General features: G+C 45.5%; 2 protein-coding genes across 3 annotated transcripts in view; both read left to right on the top strand.

Annotated features, from left to right (window-relative positions):
* The first annotated feature begins 87 nt into the window (after positions 1–87).
* arsb (arylsulfatase B) lies at positions 88–11,999 on the top strand. The gene is made up of 8 exons (XM_041058750.1): positions 88–522; positions 863–1,049; positions 1,320–1,510; positions 1,625–1,832; positions 3,798–4,041; positions 5,254–5,324; positions 8,988–9,119; positions 9,414–11,999. Exons 1-8 carry the CDS (start codon positions 259–261, stop codon positions 9,677–9,679), a joined length of 1,563 nt encoding a protein of 520 aa, XP_040914684.1. The 5' UTR covers positions 88–258; the 3' UTR covers positions 9,680–11,999.
* A 3,415-nt stretch (positions 12,000–15,414) lies between these two features.
* The window catches only part of lhfpl2a (LHFPL tetraspan subfamily member 2a), a 30,931-nt gene continuing 30,001 nt past the window's right edge, over positions 15,415–16,344 (top strand). For both annotated transcript variants that reach the window (XM_041058752.1, XM_041058751.1), the window contains exon 1: positions 15,415–15,639. The gene's annotated coding sequence lies outside the window, so the exon portion shown is untranslated. The remainder of the gene's footprint in view (positions 15,640–16,344) is intronic.

Here is a 16,344-nt window from a genome sequence, read left to right on the forward strand (position 1 = left end):
AAATTGACCAAACTGGGCTTCCGTACATTCACGTGATTCGCTACTTCCCCCGTCATCTGATTGGCTGCTGCAGCTGAGGCAGTGTTTTCAACCATCGGAACAGGGAAGTGAGGAACAGACGCAGTAAAAACTTGTGTAACTAATGGAAATAAGTTTGAAAACCTTCGAATGAGACGCCCGGTCACCCGCTGAGCTGCTCGGCCTCCCATCAGCCATGATCCTCTGCCTCTGAGCAAAGACCGATCGACCAGACTAACGATGGATCACAGACGGTCGCTGTATTCGCTTGTGACCGTCGCGTTTATTCTCGGGTCTCCTCCTGCGGCTTCAGCCGCTCGGCAGCCTCACGTCGTCTTCATCCTGGCCGATGACTACGGCTGGTACGATGTCGGATACCACAACTCGGAGATCAGGACCCCGAACCTGGACAAAGTGTCCGCCAGGGGAGTCCGCCTGGAGAACTACTACGTCCAGCCTCTGTGCACCCCCTCCAGGAACCAGCTCATGACCGGGAGGTACCAGGTGAGACCCGCAACCTGCTGCCCTTTAGGGCTGTTCAGGGTCCCGCAGGTGGTGGATAATGAGGCACTGATAAATAGATAAATAAAAGGTTGACTTCCTCCACTGCATCCTAACAACCTCCTGCTGACTCCGGGGCCTAACCTGAGGAACCTTCCTGGGTGGAAAAAGTCTAATCTGGACGCAGACGGAAACTAGACCAAGTCGCCTCATTTCAGTGTATTTTATTTTGAAACTTCCGCTTGCACCACTGCCGCCACAGAGCCTCTTAGTTCCCTCTTTGCTTTGTGCCAGTTTCAGCACAGTGTGTATTTACTCCCTGTTATAATCGTGTCCTCCACAGATTCACACAGGCATGCAGCACCAGATCATCTGGCCCTGTCAGCCCTACTGCGTGCCGCTGGATGAGAAGATGCTGCCCCAGCTGATGAAGGAGGCGGGGTACGCTACGCACATGGTGGGCAAGTGGCACCTGGGCATGTACAAGAAGGACTGCCTGCCCACACGTCGGGGCTTTGACACGTATTTCGGTTTGTATATTGTTGAATAAACCACAGAATCAGTTAATGCTGCGTTGTCTCTTGCTCAGCCCCAACAGCCTTCACCAGAAAGGCAGGGCAGCTTTTTTTGTTGCCTGAGAGGCAAAATCCAGGGCACAAAAAAATGTCTAAAAGTCAGTTGTTGCTGCTGCTTGTGAATCTTTGTTCTCTCATCTGGACTTTGATGGCTGTAAGAGGACAGAGGACGTGACCCTACCCATAAAAATAACTGTTTATATTTGTGTTTATTTTTCCCTCCAGGCTACCTGACAGGCAGCGAGGATTACTACAGCCATGTGCGCTGCAGTCCCATCTCTGCTCTGAACCTGACTCGCTGTGCGTTGGACCTGAGGGAAGGAGAAGAGGTCGCCACCGGGTACGAAGGACTTTATTCAACAGAGCTGCTGAGCCAGAGGGCCATCAGCATCATTGAAAAACACAACCCTGACAAGGTGACACACACACACACACACCATCAGAAGGTCGTTTAAAAGCATGTACCGTTGTTCTGAGGAAATGTCCAGATCACAGAGACGAGTCCACATGTTGTCCTCTTTATCTTTCAGCCGCTCTTCCTCTATGTGGCGCTGCAGGCTGTCCATTCCCCTCTGCAGGTTCCAGAGCGCTACACGGCCCCTTACACTTTCATCAAAGACCCCCACCGCAGGCTCTACGCTGGCATGGTGTCGGCCATGGACGAGGCGGTGGGCAACATCACCCAGGCTCTGCAGCAGCGGGGACTCTGGGACAACGCGGTGCTCATGTTCTCGACGGGTATGTTTCTACCTTTTCACTGGAAAGGTTCAAAGAAAAGATCAGATTTTACACGCAGATGGGACAATCAGGTGAACGACTCTGGGAATGCTGGTGGATTCTTTCATCGTTTGCCATAATGGAAACCAAATCAGCGGATGCTTAGTAAAGAGGAATTACATTTTATGTTCATAGACAGAAAACAGCATTTTCTCTGAGCATCAAAGGCAGTTTTTTTTCCAGGGTTAAGAGGAGTTCAGGAGCTTAGTGACTAGTTTATTGACTTAATGCATTAGGGGGTTGGATAACACAGCTTGTTACACCACATGGTCAAGAATGAGGCAGATATATCAGATATTGTTCCATCAGGTTAATCTGGAATCTGATTGACGACTCGTGGTGCCCTGTCCACAGGCAGCAGGTGATAGGTAGTTGTCTTTGTTAGTGTCATGGATGGAGAACTGAGAACTGGGCCAACCAGGTACAGACCCCGGGCCTCCAGAACCAAGACCTCGGTGTGAAGTGACTGATGAACATGACATAACGTGACATCTGTTGGAAAGTCAGTGACATTCTCCACTAAATCAGGGCAGGCTAACAAAAAACCCAGTGCTGTAATACTCTGCGTGTCCACCAGGGAGCAGTGTTTTGTTGTATTTCTTCCAGCAGGGGTTTTTGTTCTGTGTCGGGATCAGTGTCGAGCAGGATGTGGAGATTTACAGAGAGAAGGAGGACTTCACTTGGCTCATGTCTTCAAATAGACCACTGGAGTCTCAGTTCTGTTGAATTTTGAAAAATATCCATCTTATGAGCCTTTGAAGAGCGTAATAAGGCCAAGACGAGGCTAAAACCATCATCTAAACATGTGCCTGCTCACTGGTTTCCACATGTGGAACTTCTAATGAATTGCATCTGAAGTAGGTAACTCCTTTTGAGGGTTATTTTTAGGGGCTTTGGGAGTTTTAAAGGGTAATTAGAGGACAGGAACAATGCTGTGAAAGTAAAGTGCGAGGGTTTTTATGCCTGTGGTGGGCTGCGGTAGGTGGCCTGTTTCATTGTTCTTCCACACATTTGGGTTGGCTCTGACTCGGAGGATTCAGCCAGCCATGTGCTGTGCAGACACTGACTCTGCTGATTTGAAGCTGACGAACAAGACTCAGAAAAAAAAAAACACAAAAAAAACTCCCTGCTTCTGTGCAAATGTGATGCACTGGTTATGTAATCTCTGATGAAACCAGAATGTAGTTCCTAAATAATCATCCTTTATCTGAATAAGGTCGATTAGCGGCTTCATTAGTCATTTTCCAGCTTATAATTTGAGTCTTTCTCATGGTCAAGCTGTTGTCAGCGACCCACGTGTGTCAGGCGCAACAGGAAAGTAATGAGCCCTGAACTTTTTCCTTTATGATGAAATTTTCTGCGAAGCGACTGCCTCACTGGGACCTTACTGTAAGCAAACGAGCGAGAGATCGACAGTGGAACCCGGGGGTGGGGGTGGGCTGGCCTGCAGAGAGCCAGAGCAGCTTGAAAAGGCATTAAGGAGCAGACGGTCTTTTCCAGAACAGTTCGGGAATCGGCACAGACTACTTCCTGGACTTGCCTGACACTCTGCCACTGAATTGGTCAAGTGTGTTTATACTGGACCGACTTACTGGGATGATGACAGTCAGCTCTGACTGCCTGTGTGTGTGTGTGTGTGTGTGCACTTGTGTAATGGCTGGATGTTATTCAGGACTATTTGTCTAACAGGGGAGACAAACTGACAACCATTGCTGTATTTGTGTAATATCTTAGATTACTTGTTTTTATCCACGCTAACTGTGGCTCTGTGGTTGCCAGTGTGGGTCTCTACTGGATGGATTAGCATGGTATTTTGTACAGACATTCATTGTTCCCAGAGGAGACACTGAAACGTCCTCATTCCTCTCAGTCATCTTTGTTATTATCTATGTTTGTCTTTTTTTTCTTCCTCTGGTTGTTTGACAGATAACGGAGGTCAGACACTGTCCGGCGGAAGCAACTGGCCACTGCGAGGGAGGAAGTGGTCCCTGTGGGAAGGTGGGGTCCGGGGAGTCGGATTTGTCGCCAGCCCGCTGCTGAAACGCCCCGGAACCGTCAGCCGCGAGCTGATCCACATCTCTGATTGGCTGCCTACACTCGTTGGCCTGGCAGGAGGGAGCACCAACACCACAAAGCCCCTGGACGGATTCAACGTGTGGAACGCAATCAGGTGCGCCGCGGCTGAAGGTTTTTCACAGGTCTGTGATTTGAATTCCCGGCTGGGGATGTTTCTTGGGTGGCAGGTCGGCCTGTGGAGCGATACCAGCGCTCGAGTTTGACAGCCTGCCCTCTCTTTGTGCCTCCGTCCAATCCTTCCCCCCCGATGTGCTCTCACTCCGGCTCCCTCTGCCTGTCTCCCTGACCCAGCGTCTTTTTCTTGTAGGAGCTGCTGCTCCTTCAATAAGCCCTTTGTTACTGTGGCAATGGGAGCTCAAAGAGAAGGAAATTCCATCAGTCATTCTCACACAAATCTGAAGTCCCTCCATCCCTCTGATTTTTTTTCCCTCATCCCCTCCTCTGCCTCTCTTAAAGGCCGCTTTTGGATCAGCTAATTAGTTTTGCTGCAAATCCCTTTATGTTGCACCATAGCTGATATGTTGTAATTAGTTTATAATCAACATCTTAAATCACGTGTAGTTGAATTTCTGTGTTTTAAAGAACTTTTTGAGGAAACTGTTGTGATTCGAGGAGTCATATGAAGCCGTTGGCAGACCACAGATGTATTTTCCGTGTTAGTTTGTGCACAGGTCATCACACAAGCTGTCACCGAGTCCTGTTTGACTGACACATTATATTTGTAAACTAAATGTGGACACAGTGAAGGAGGTGAAATTGAGGGCTGCAGCAGAGCCCCAGCAGCAGAAAATCAAGGCTTAGCCAGGACCACAAACTACTACTCGCAGCCTCCACTTGACTCGATTGGCTGACGCACGTCAGCTGACCGCTGGCTGCTGGCGTTGGCATGTGAGCTACGCAACAACACGGGGCACAAACTGCTGTTTGTTTTCACTGCTTCACGGTTTCGTTTTGTGTTTAATTGGCTTGCCTGTCAGGGAGAACAGCAGCGCGGCGACTGGGCCGGTGGAATAAAAAGCGAATGAAAGCAGAACAGGAGGCGGGCGGGCAGGCAGCAGAGAGTGAGAGTTATTTTAGTTGTGTTATCAGACCTGTGGCCAGTGAGAGCGGTGCTTTTTCTCTGCGGTGGAGTGCGGTCAGAGCGTATGACTGCCTGGTGAACGTCGGCCAGCTGGTTCAGATTTACAGATCCCAGTGGATTTTACAGTGCATGAGTCAGACACCGTGCTGTGTGTGTGTGTGTGTGTGTGTATCTGTTGGTTGTGTATCCATGTGTTTTAAGAGTAACGCTGCTTTTATGTTACAGCAAAGGGTTCGCCTCACCCAGGCTGGAGCTGCTGCACAACATCGACCCTGTGTACAACGATATCGCTCCATGTAAGTTGTTCATGTTGTCATCAGAACACACAGGTAGGCTGCAACTAAGGATGACCCAGTTCAGAGTTCAATTCAGAACTGAAACCTCTTCTTTGGACAAAGTTGACGCCAAAATAACAAATAGACCTGGTGCAGAGAGAATTTTGAAATACAAGCTTGTTAAATACAAATATTACTGCAGAGATCCTGTTTCCTGTTTGTGACGCACGTCTGTTGTGTTTCTGAGTTTCAAGAAGCTTCTTGAAGCAAGTGAAACTGCTCTGGAGCAAAATCATCCCCAGATTCCACCTAATTAGTTTCCTTGTTCAGTGAAACCTTTAGTGGACTGGCATGAAATTCGTACAGAGATTCGTGGTCCCCAGAGGATGAAGCCCTGAGTATATCTCTTTAATGCTCTGGTGACCTCTCACCAGGTTGGGAACCACCAGTTTAAATCCCATCCATCTACCCATTATCTATGTGCAGATGGATGCAGGGAGCTCCCGGCTCACACTGGGCGAGAGGCGGGTTACACACTGGGCAGGTCACCAGTCCATCACAGGCCTGACAAATATGGACAGACGAACATTCACCCCTGCGAGCCACAGACACGTGGAGAACATTCAAACCTCCCGGCTGGTTTAAACCCTGTGAGCCACAGTTCGTCTGCCAGTGAAGGCAACAATTCGATTACCTCTCCTCCCTTTGTGGGATGTGTGCTCCCTTTTTTTTTTTTTTTCCACTAATGGTGTAATTCTGTCACTCTTTTCTCCAACGTGGCCGCAAGTATCAAGGCTCCATTGTCTGAGCCGGCGTTCACAGACTCCAGACGCAGTGAATTCAATTGACCCAAGTTAAAACAGATTGAGGCCTGAGAATAGACTGTTACATAACATTTGACGAAACTAACTTTAGCCTATTAGAACTCCACTTTATGTGTATTATGCTCTCTCACATGGTGCCTGTGTGTTTTATCGTTTACATTTTTTTTCTCACGTTTTTTAATTTTGTTTTTGTGATTACTGTTCGTCATGACGTGGCGTTCTGTTTCCAGCTGAAGAAAACTGATAACACAAGGTTGGAAATGTAATCAGTCATTGTTGAAACTGTAATCAGTCAGCAGTGCTGAAATCTGAGATCGCTGACGTTTGAGGACAGGGTGTGTGTGTGTGTGTGTGTCCAGTTTAAACTCTGTGATTGTAGGGAGGTTTCCAGGAAATGGGTCTTGTGACTGAGGCCAATGTTTCTGACTCTGCGGAGGATGCAGCACCTCAGTAATACACTCGCACAGCAGAGGCAGAGGAGGAGTAGGTTTTCGTACTGAAATGTTTCACAGATGTACCATAATTGGCACATAATGGCTCCTCAAGAGAGCAGACGTGTACGTTGTGATCTGCCGTGAAGGTATTGGCATGGTTTCTGATTCATCTGCTGTGCTGTTCTGACGGCAGTTTAACATGTCAGTCTCATCTCTGAATAAACACCCCGGTCACGGAAGAGGGGGGAGGGGGGGACCAAAGCGTTAAAGGTCCGTTGTTAATATAAAAATATTAATAAGCGCAGCTTTAAGGCTTAAATATTTCAAATGAAAATTAGATAAATCAAAGTAATCTAAATTTACTTTCCCTTTTCGTCTGATGTCTGAGAATTAGCCAAGGCCCATGGGAATAAATCCAAATATCCTCTGATGAATAAGTCCATGGAAAGTCCAGTCCTGACTGTTTGTACAGCTTAAGCCCTCAATTGATGCTCAGAGTTTACTGCTCATTAGCATTTAAATCATCCGGATGGTAAGAGGACCCAGCGAAGAACAACGCTGCCGCTTTACAAGCTTCGCCCTCATGTTTTATGTTTGAGTCTTTATTGTCAGCCACCGCAGTGACAACCAGCCTCCCTTAGTGCATTCCAGTCTGAGATTCCTCTCCTCTTTCTTCCCCTCCTTCCTATTAAACCGGCCTCTCTTTGGGACCTCGCTCTCCACATTTCTTCTCAGTCTCTCTTCGTGCTTCTTTGGGTTTCTCTGTTCAGCTCATAAAAGGACCACGTCCCCTTTTTACGTACTCTTCTCCTTTCAATTCGCTTTTCAGAATCCCCCTTCTTTGCTCTCGCTCCGTGTGAGAAGAGGGATCCCGACTAAAATGGGTCATAGAGAGGTCCCCTGAAGTTCTCGCTTGTCGAGAGAGAGGGAGAGAGAAACCCTGGACTTGGCCCAAGTCTTAAATCACCCCCAAATTTCCCCTCCGTACTCCTCTGCTCGCCTTCTAGCAATTTCTCTGCTCTCTCAGGGTCTCTTCCCACCGTTCCTCCCATTTCCTCCCTCCTTTTTCTTCAGCCTGTTTGTGGATCCTCCTGCTGTGAGTCCAGATGAGCAAGGCCTGCTCTGAGGCGCCCTGGTCCTGAGCTCATGGGAAGAATGAATGCTGGGAAATGGACGGGACTGAAGCCTCTTTTCCTTAAAGAAGTGAGAGTGGAAGTAAATCTCACCCCGATGTTTTCAAAGCCCAGATCATCACCTGCTTACGTAACTGTGTTAACACCTGAATCCAACACGATGTCAACAAACCGTTCTTATGCAACGATTTGAGCTTTTCAAGTCTGATCTGTGATAAGTTCGGTCCAGGGGTCGCCCTGCGTTGAGCAGCCCGGGTTAATGCATGTGAGAGCGATTAAGAGACCCACATGTCATTTGCGCAATGATCAGTGAGGAATTCAGTGTTGCAGCTTTTATCATGTGGTTGCAAAAACGCTGAGATCGGAAATGTTTTAATTCTCCCATCATGTCGCTGCGGTGGAATCGCCTCAATAAAAACCAGCTCCAATGGGAACGTGGGCTTTGTGTGGGTGGGGATTTGTCTGTATGCAGAGAATGTGAGGAAATACTTGTTTTTGACAGCGTTAGGAGGCCGAAATTACTTGCAAATCTGTCTAATCAGGACCATATTGTCGGGGTCAACCACGGCATGAACCTGAGAATACTCTCAAGGCCAGATCTCCTCCTTTGTGAAAATGTAGACATGTGTGCTCACTTCTGGGAGACATTTTCCGTCAGAGCAGAAATAGCTCGTGGCAGGAGGCTGCAGAAATTTCTGGACGGCATCAGAACAAGAATAAATTATTTACTTTTGTTTTGTGAAACTGGTGAAACGACGCCGGCTGGTAACTGCGACCCTCGTTCCATCTTCGCTCGCCGCTTTCAAACCTGCTGCAGTAAATGGCGAATTATTCATTGTGCTTGGCAGGCGTGGAAGACCGGTGCTGAGTCGACCGCATTACCACCATATTTGTCCCAGTCTTCCAACCCCAGAGTACCACGTGTTTGAGGAAATCCATTCCTTGAACATTTTCTGTTCTTAAAGAGAGGCATTGTTTAGAATTTGTTTTGTTTTTAGCAGCTTTTGACCCACTCAGTTCCTGCTGTTTCACTGCTGATTTGTCAGCGCAGAGCGAGGTTTTTCTTACTGACATATTTATTTTCACACCTTCACCTGATACCCACTGTGATTTCCAGGTATGCGCTAAAATTTGGTGCCAGTCTAGCAGCTAGTAAGGTTTCCACAGGGCGTTTTCTGTCCTGCAGTGGTCTAATATCATCTTAATCAGCAATTTCTAATTCTTTTATTTTATTTTATTTTTTTTAAAAGATGGATGACCTCCACGATCAGCTCTGTCCTCTGCTCTCTGCAGGTCCTGGCAGGGAGCGTCAGTTAACTTTGGCTCAGGTGGTCAGCGGAGACTCCCGGGCCAAATCCGTCTTCAATGTGTCCATTCACGCCGCCATTCGATCCTCAAACTGGAAGCTGCTGACTGGCTACCCAGGTCGGTATCTTCTGTCACCCGTAATGACATGTTTAGTCTAAGTGCAATGTGGAAAGTCAAGCAGATGTAGGCACAGACACACGTCCACTTCTTATCTCTGCTAATCAGAGGTGGAGGAAGTTTTAAGATCGTTGTTCATTATTGTAAAAACTGAGTCCTTCATTCAAAAGCTGAGGGTCTGTGAGACGATTCAGTTAAGAAGAAAAAAACCCAACTTAATCACTTTAATCTTGAACAAGGTATTTTATTTTTAATTTTTTTTATATTTTATTTTTTTCATCTCTTTTCCTTCAGGCTGTGACGTTTGGTTCCCGCGGCCCGGACACAACAGCTCGGAGTCGGGCCCCTCCAAGGTGGATCCACTGAAGCTGGTGATGCTGTTTGACGTGGAGAAGGATCCAGAGGAGAGGGTGGAAGTATCCGCTCAGTTCCCCACAGTGGTGGATCATCTCCTCAATCGGCTCAACCACTACCAGAAAAGTGCTTTGCCGATAAACTTCCCCGATGATGACCCCAGATGTGACCCTGGCCCCACCGGAGCCTGGGGACCCTGGGCTTAGATGGAGATGTCAGTGATGAACATTATGAAAGTTGCAGCACTTTTTTTTTTCAATGAATTACAGCAGCAGGAATCTCTTCTGTGGAGAAAAATCTAATTTTAGAGACATTTACAGGTATTTTTTTACTGTATGATGATTAGAATTTAATTTATATGTTTATCTAAAAGGCTTATTCCATCACACAATCAAACAAGAGATGCAGAAGCTCAGAGGGGACGTGTGATTTGTTATCTGACTGACAGATGCTGGCGTCATTATTGATCTCTCTGTCCTGAGTCGTCAGTGCTCTCAGAGGCTCGGTTAAAGCGATTGTGTAAACTGTGTGAGCTACACATGTTGCTGATTTGTAGAGACTGTCTCCCTGCTGTTTCAGGTATTTGCACTTCGTTTATCTACCGTTGAGAAGCCGCGGGCCACACAGAAATATCTGTACCTAACCTGAGAAAGATATTTTACAACCCAAACTATGGTGAAGATTTTTTTTTTTTTTTTTTTTTTTTAGCTTTTTAAGGATTATACAGGATAGAGACACTTCAGACCGACTGTGTGTGTGTGTGTGTGAGTGTGAGAGAATAGGTGCACATAAAGTTTATTTTGGCCAGGTTATGAAATTTGAAGCTGCACTAATCAGTACTTTCATGTTGACAATGGATGAAGTGGATGTGTATTCAGCAAGGAGTCGATCCGAGTGATGAACAATTATCACTGCACCCTGCAGGTTCTCTCCGTATTTTTGGGGGGGGGGGGTATTTCAGCTCATTGTTCTGGCCGTGCAACTTTAATATTCTCTCACCAGCATCGTTTTCAGACGCAGCAGGTAGCTGTTTTCAGCAAAAAAATGATGAACCTACTGTACACAACCTTCCTCTGCACCAAACGGCACACAGACAAAGTTAGCGGCTAGTTGGTGGAGCATGGTGGAGCATTTAGGGGCTAAAGAGTCAGACTTTTCCCTCAGGAGCTGATGTTAGACCTGTAGCCCCATGATTGTGATCTCAGCACTTTACTTTGTGAGGAAACTGTCATGATCTCATAGACGTCTGCTCTCTTCTTCCTTGACTTTGTGCTGGGAACGATATGCAACTGAATCACTGAGGTCGCTGAAAGGGCGAGTGGGGACCAGGTTGCCAGAAACTCAGTTCCAAATGAAATCCAATGTGTAAAAAAATGTTTTGCTTCTTTGATAAGTGTGCACAAAAAATCAGTGTGTTTCGTACTGGAAAACAAAAAACTCCATAATAAATGTTTGTAAAGTGGACTGTGGTTCTGGACACAGTTTGTCCAGTATACAGCTAATTACAAGTGGTCTTTTTTAGGTTACTTGTTTCCCTCATTGTTGCCTTTAAAGTTAATGAGTAGCTGCTTAAAGAGTTAGCGGTGTATTCCTGTTGAAAATGTGTGGAATTTCTTGTGGACTTCAGGCATCTCTTATATTATGGCTTCAGAAATAACTCCCACATGCCAGTCACTCATGAATGTGCTGTTCTCATGGGGGTGATTTAGATAGAGTCATTCAGGTGATATATATCCTCTGTGCTGCCGTGGAAACTGATTTTGTTCCATATATTTGATCAGTTGAGGTCAAACCATTACAGAGGAGAAACTAAAAGGTAAAAATCAGATACTTCCAAAGGAGTAATTTGCATATTTGGAGTCTGAGCGGGAGAAACTAATTTCCTTAATACATACACCCTGTTTGACCTTTGGCCCCTTGGTGTTTGACCTCCCACCGGCAGCAGCATGCAGACTACCACAGGAAACGCTCCCCGCAGAGAGTGGGCGGCCCCGTCCTAATGTGGGCTGTGAACCTTAACCTGCCACTGTCAAATGATTGGCAGCTGAGCGAGGCAAACAACAATGCTGGTTACTGGGGAAAACAGTGGAGCTGTAAAGCCATTTGACGTTAGCAGGTTAGTTCAGTCGCTGAAGCTTGTTTCCTTTATCCTCCTTGAAAATCTGTTTCAGCACTTCTCAATATCAAAATCTCCACAGCTATGATTGAAAGCCTTGGACAAAGTTAGTAAGCTGTAAGCTTTTAAATAGACCTTTAATTTGGATTGTTTTGTAAAGTTACTACGACCAAGACCCAGAATGAACTTTGATGCTTAATTAATGATCGGAAATGTTAGGTCGTATTTCCCTGAATTATTTATCCAGTCGACAGTCCCTCCGTATGGCCTGCCCGAGGCCTCTGTGTGATGCCAGTTACTTGCTTAAATTTTTAAAACCTGATCCACGTCTTTGGAAATTGTTTGTATATTTTCAAGCTTTTTAAGAACCTGCAGTTTCTAGTTTTAAATAAAGCGACTGCAGGAACTCATTCGCAAGTGTCTGTGTGTTTAAAAAAAGACCATTTTCTACCAAAGTGGCTGTTAAATGGAATTTAAACTGGGATTTTGGTAATGGATGACTACCAGTACACCACATGATTATTTTATGGTTCTGAGAAAGCACTTCTTACATTGCTGAGGCTATAAATTTGTCACTCGCTCGTTCTGTTAGTTTACTCTACAATCAAAACTCTGCATTTCAGCGTGATGGGATAGTTCATTTAATTAGACGTTGCCAGTGATTTGCCATTCACCTAAAACCGAGGCCTACGAGTTTCTCAGCTCGGCTGCAGACCACTTTAGCGCTTCTCATACCCGGGCTGTGGTGAACTACCCCTCCTGACAAGTTATTCCATCTTCCCCCTCCTTGTCATTACGAGCAGCCAACCTTGGCGGTGTCACAGCTCGTCTCCTCCTCATACTTTTCAAAGTGGTTTTGGTGTGTCTTTCACACTTAATCCCGCTCTTTGACTGCCCTGTGAAGTCTGCCTCACAGAGTGACAAACACACTCCTCTGCTGAATCCACGCTGTGATTCGTCGGCTCTGACGTCGCCCTGACCCTCACGTTTTGTTTTCTCAGCTGTGACAAAGGCGATGCGTGGCTCCTGGGAGATATGACAGGGTGAAGATATGACACGAGGCTCAGGGCCAAGCATGGCTCTGTTTCCTGTCTGATGCTAATAATATTAACAATACATAAGCTGAAGCAGTATAATGCAGAATAAAGTTTCAGTCTATTATGTGAACACAACTTTGTCACTGACTAAGCACCTTCGCTGTCTGCAGTGTTGTTGTAACTTCTTCTCTGATGCACCACATCTTCCAGGAGAATTTCCTCATATTTCATCTGTTTATATATATATATATATATATATATATATATATTCACACAAATAAGCTTTTAAAAAAAAGTTATTAGTACGATATCCAGTATGTTGAATAACTGTGAGGAGTTTCATAAATCCAGATGCCACAGAAATTGATGCCACCCTCGATTTTCAGCTCTGGCACATTCACAAGGAGAGACTGAAGGTCCCTCACAGTGAAGTGGGACTGGAATTCCAAACAAGATTGTGTCTGTCTGTCTGTGCTGCCCTGCCTGTGAAAACAGATTAAAGTCATACTGACCAGCGCAGCCAGGAATGTGTTGAACCTTGAGCCTGGAAGAAAAGCGGGTGAGGTGGGGGTCGGGGGGGTTTTAGGTGACAGCTCATCACACCTAACAAAAAAAAAAAAAAAAAAAAAGAAAATCCCCAACAGTCCCCTCGTGGTGCAGGGAGACCACCACAGAGCATGAAGTGATTAAAGAAAAAAAAGAAAAAGAAGAAGTGCAGATCACAGATGAGTTACTGCAGGAGGAAGAAGACATTATTACACTGGATCACTGTGATCTGATGAAATAACAGAACATAAAAGCTGATCTAGGTTCTTCTTAAACATCAGTTTTGATCATCAGATGGATCTTACATCGGACTCCCAAAAACTACCTCACTGTCCTCCCGCATTTTAAATCATTTTAAAATCATACACGACCGTTTTACAGCTACAGCTATAAAGGTACGTCGCTGAAAGTCTCTGTGTCCCTGTAAATATCAATGATTCACAGTTTTAAACATGTGAAGGCACCATCGGCGCTTTCAGCTGGTTTCCTCAGCTTTTATCTACATAATGTATAAATAAAGTTATGCTACTGTAAATAAAACACACTGATGAATACAGAGAAGCCAGAGAGTTTAAGTCTATTCAGGTCTCAGAAAGATTTATTGGAGTAATCAGTCACGTATTAGAGGGAAGTGAAGTGTTTCTGCTGCAGACCATTGTTCTTTCAGCCTGACTGTCAAACCGGAGGTCACCCAGAGTAACAATGATCCCAGGAACTGGATGGATAGCATCAGGGCTGTTATTATTGTCAATAACCGCGGAGTTGTTTCCCCGGACTGAGTCATGGGACTGCCCTTGTGTTTTCACTCCATTCAACTTTCATCTGAGTCACCAAGGAGCACAAATAAGAGGGCACCGAGGTCCTGGCACCAGCTGGTCCCCTCCTAGTCACAACACTCTCGAAATAGTCCATTCACACTCGCGCACTGTTGTGCAAACCATGCATGAAAGTACAAAAGTTGTTGTTTCGCAGCTTTTCTGTTCTGCCAACCTGCTCACGCTGTCTCCTACAGACAGGCGCCATATATTTCTATTGAATCTGGCAACAATAGAAGACTTCAGACTGGGAACGGGAGATGGTGCATGCATAGACGCATGTCTGGAAATAATGCTAAGCATGGCTTTCTGCTGTGCAGCATGCAGGCCGACACACTGGACCCGAATAGACTGAGCCTTCAGAATGTGAGCAATCTGCAGCCACTGGTGTGAGATGTGGGTCTTCGGCTCAGCTGTTAGCCTCCCAGCAAAAGGTTAAGCTTCAGATTTAGAGAGAATCAGGCGTGCAGGGCCCCCAGATGTCCATGTGGTGCTGTGTGAATAACTCGTCCTCACAGAGTTTCACAGAATGTTCAGTTATAATCACTGAAGTACTTTATACATTCAGAGGAAGAAATTTGGTTTTGATTGCGACGTTGGAGACGCGACACACGAAGCCACACAAACAGGTTTTCTTCTTTCGTTTACCACTTGCTGTGCTGCCTCCAAGTGGCCAGAAACATCAGTTATTGTGGGTATAATGATAAAATAAGAAAACTAAACTAATGTTCTAACGGCAGAACAACATCGTGTAATTTAAAAAGTGTCATAGCTTCATTAATGAGACTTTGCAGACACAGAATGAACAGTGCTCCACAGTTTATTGCTTTTTATTATTATTTATTACTTATTAGGCTTATTTTACTGATTATATTTGAACGGTCGTATCATCAGTTTGTCACCTGTAAAGCACTTTAATTACACTAAGCTATGAAGCTGGATTGATTGACTGTGTACTTTTAACCTCTTTTGGAAAATCATACATAGTTTGTGAAACCCCTACTTATTTTTAAAGGTTCCTCAAAAGTGTAATGATATAGATTTTTTTTTCTTGTGTCTTTCATCTCTCTTTCTTTTCTGTTGGGTAATGAAGGAGAATGAATCTCTGACTGGAAAAGTCTCCACTTCAGCTACATCCTGGGTGTAGCTGAAGTGGAGACTTTGAAATAAAAGTAATTCCCCTGATGAATGGGAACCATTAGGAAGGCTCACACTCCAGTCTGAGAAATGTTGTTGGCTTTAGGCAAATTTTAATTGATTGTATTCCATCTGAAAATGGACATCCCATCCAGTGTCATTAAATAAATAATTTATTCTGCCGAGTGGAGCCTGAGTGGCAGGGGAGCAGTGATTGGTGGATGGGGGAGGGAGCTACCGGAGCGGTCACTCCCATCCCAACGGTAGTCCGTCTGGGCAGAAGAAGCGGGGGGACGGAGCCAGCCATTCATTCGTCTGCGGTCCGGGAGGAGAAAACGTGGAGGATGAAGAGGAGACTCTGAGAGGGGAAAAACAAACAAACAAACAAAAATAAAAGTCCAGTCCGGATCGAGTGCGACGGAAACTGCACAAATCTCAGAGAAGAAGCAAGAAGATCCTTCAGCTCGCTGGATTTCAGAGGCGTCGCTGCAGAATCGCACAGCCAGCAGTTACACGTAAGTAGTTTGGGCTTAAACGGACCAGGGACACTACAGAAACCGCTTTAAAAAAAGAAAACTGCTAGAACAGGGACCCGATCCGTCTGTGAAACCAGTCGCTGGGACTTTCACCCGAGTGTTCCTTCACAGTTTCTGGTTGTGGGATTTTCTCCCGGAGCTCTGAGGGGAAACTCGTGGCAGGAAAAGCCGAGCAGACTGATGCCTTTACCAGGCACTGCGGCACATGACGGCCCTGACATGTTATCACTGAGTTTTTTCTTAATTCAATTCCATTAATGTAGTTTTCACTGGGTGACAGTGCACATGACTCTTATCATCAAATGTCAGGTCCTGTCCAACCGGCCGTCAGTTTAATGTCAAGATGGAGAGGAGGCGCAAACTTTCACATCTGAGAAACTTAAACATGGATTTCTTTTGCATGAAATGACTTAAACGAGTTATTGATTATCAAAACAATTAGATTAGATTCAGCTCTAATGACACTAAGGATTAGGAGAAGCCTTGAAGTAGTTTTTTTGTACACAAAAAAAGGTGAAAAATGTCCATCACGATTCCTCAGAGCTCAGGTGAATGTCTTCAGATGTCTTTGTTTGTAGAGGTAAAACTCCAAACCCCAAAGGTATTGAGTTTACCAACAAAGTAAGACTGATTTAAACTGATTTTCTGCCAATCGAATCATCAAGTTTCTGAACTCTCTGTACA

This window comes from Toxotes jaculatrix, chromosome 16 (genome assembly GCF_017976425.1).
Source record: "Toxotes jaculatrix isolate fToxJac2 chromosome 16, fToxJac2.pri, whole genome shotgun sequence".
Classification (NCBI taxonomy): domain Eukaryota; kingdom Metazoa; phylum Chordata; class Actinopteri; family Toxotidae; genus Toxotes; species Toxotes jaculatrix.

Bases quoted from the DNA above. Each gene is read 5' to 3' on its own strand.
- arsb (XM_041058750.1), top strand. From the start codon at position 259: ATGGATCACAGACGGTCGCTGTATTCGCTTGTGACCGTCGCGTTTATT. The intron at 1,833-3,797 runs GTATGTTTCTAC...GTTGTTTGACAG, and splicing joins GGTGCTCATGTTCTCGACGG to ATAACGGAGGTCAGACACTG. The intron at 5,325-8,987 runs GTAAGTTGTTCA...TGCTCTCTGCAG, and splicing joins GTACAACGATATCGCTCCAT to GTCCTGGCAGGGAGCGTCAG.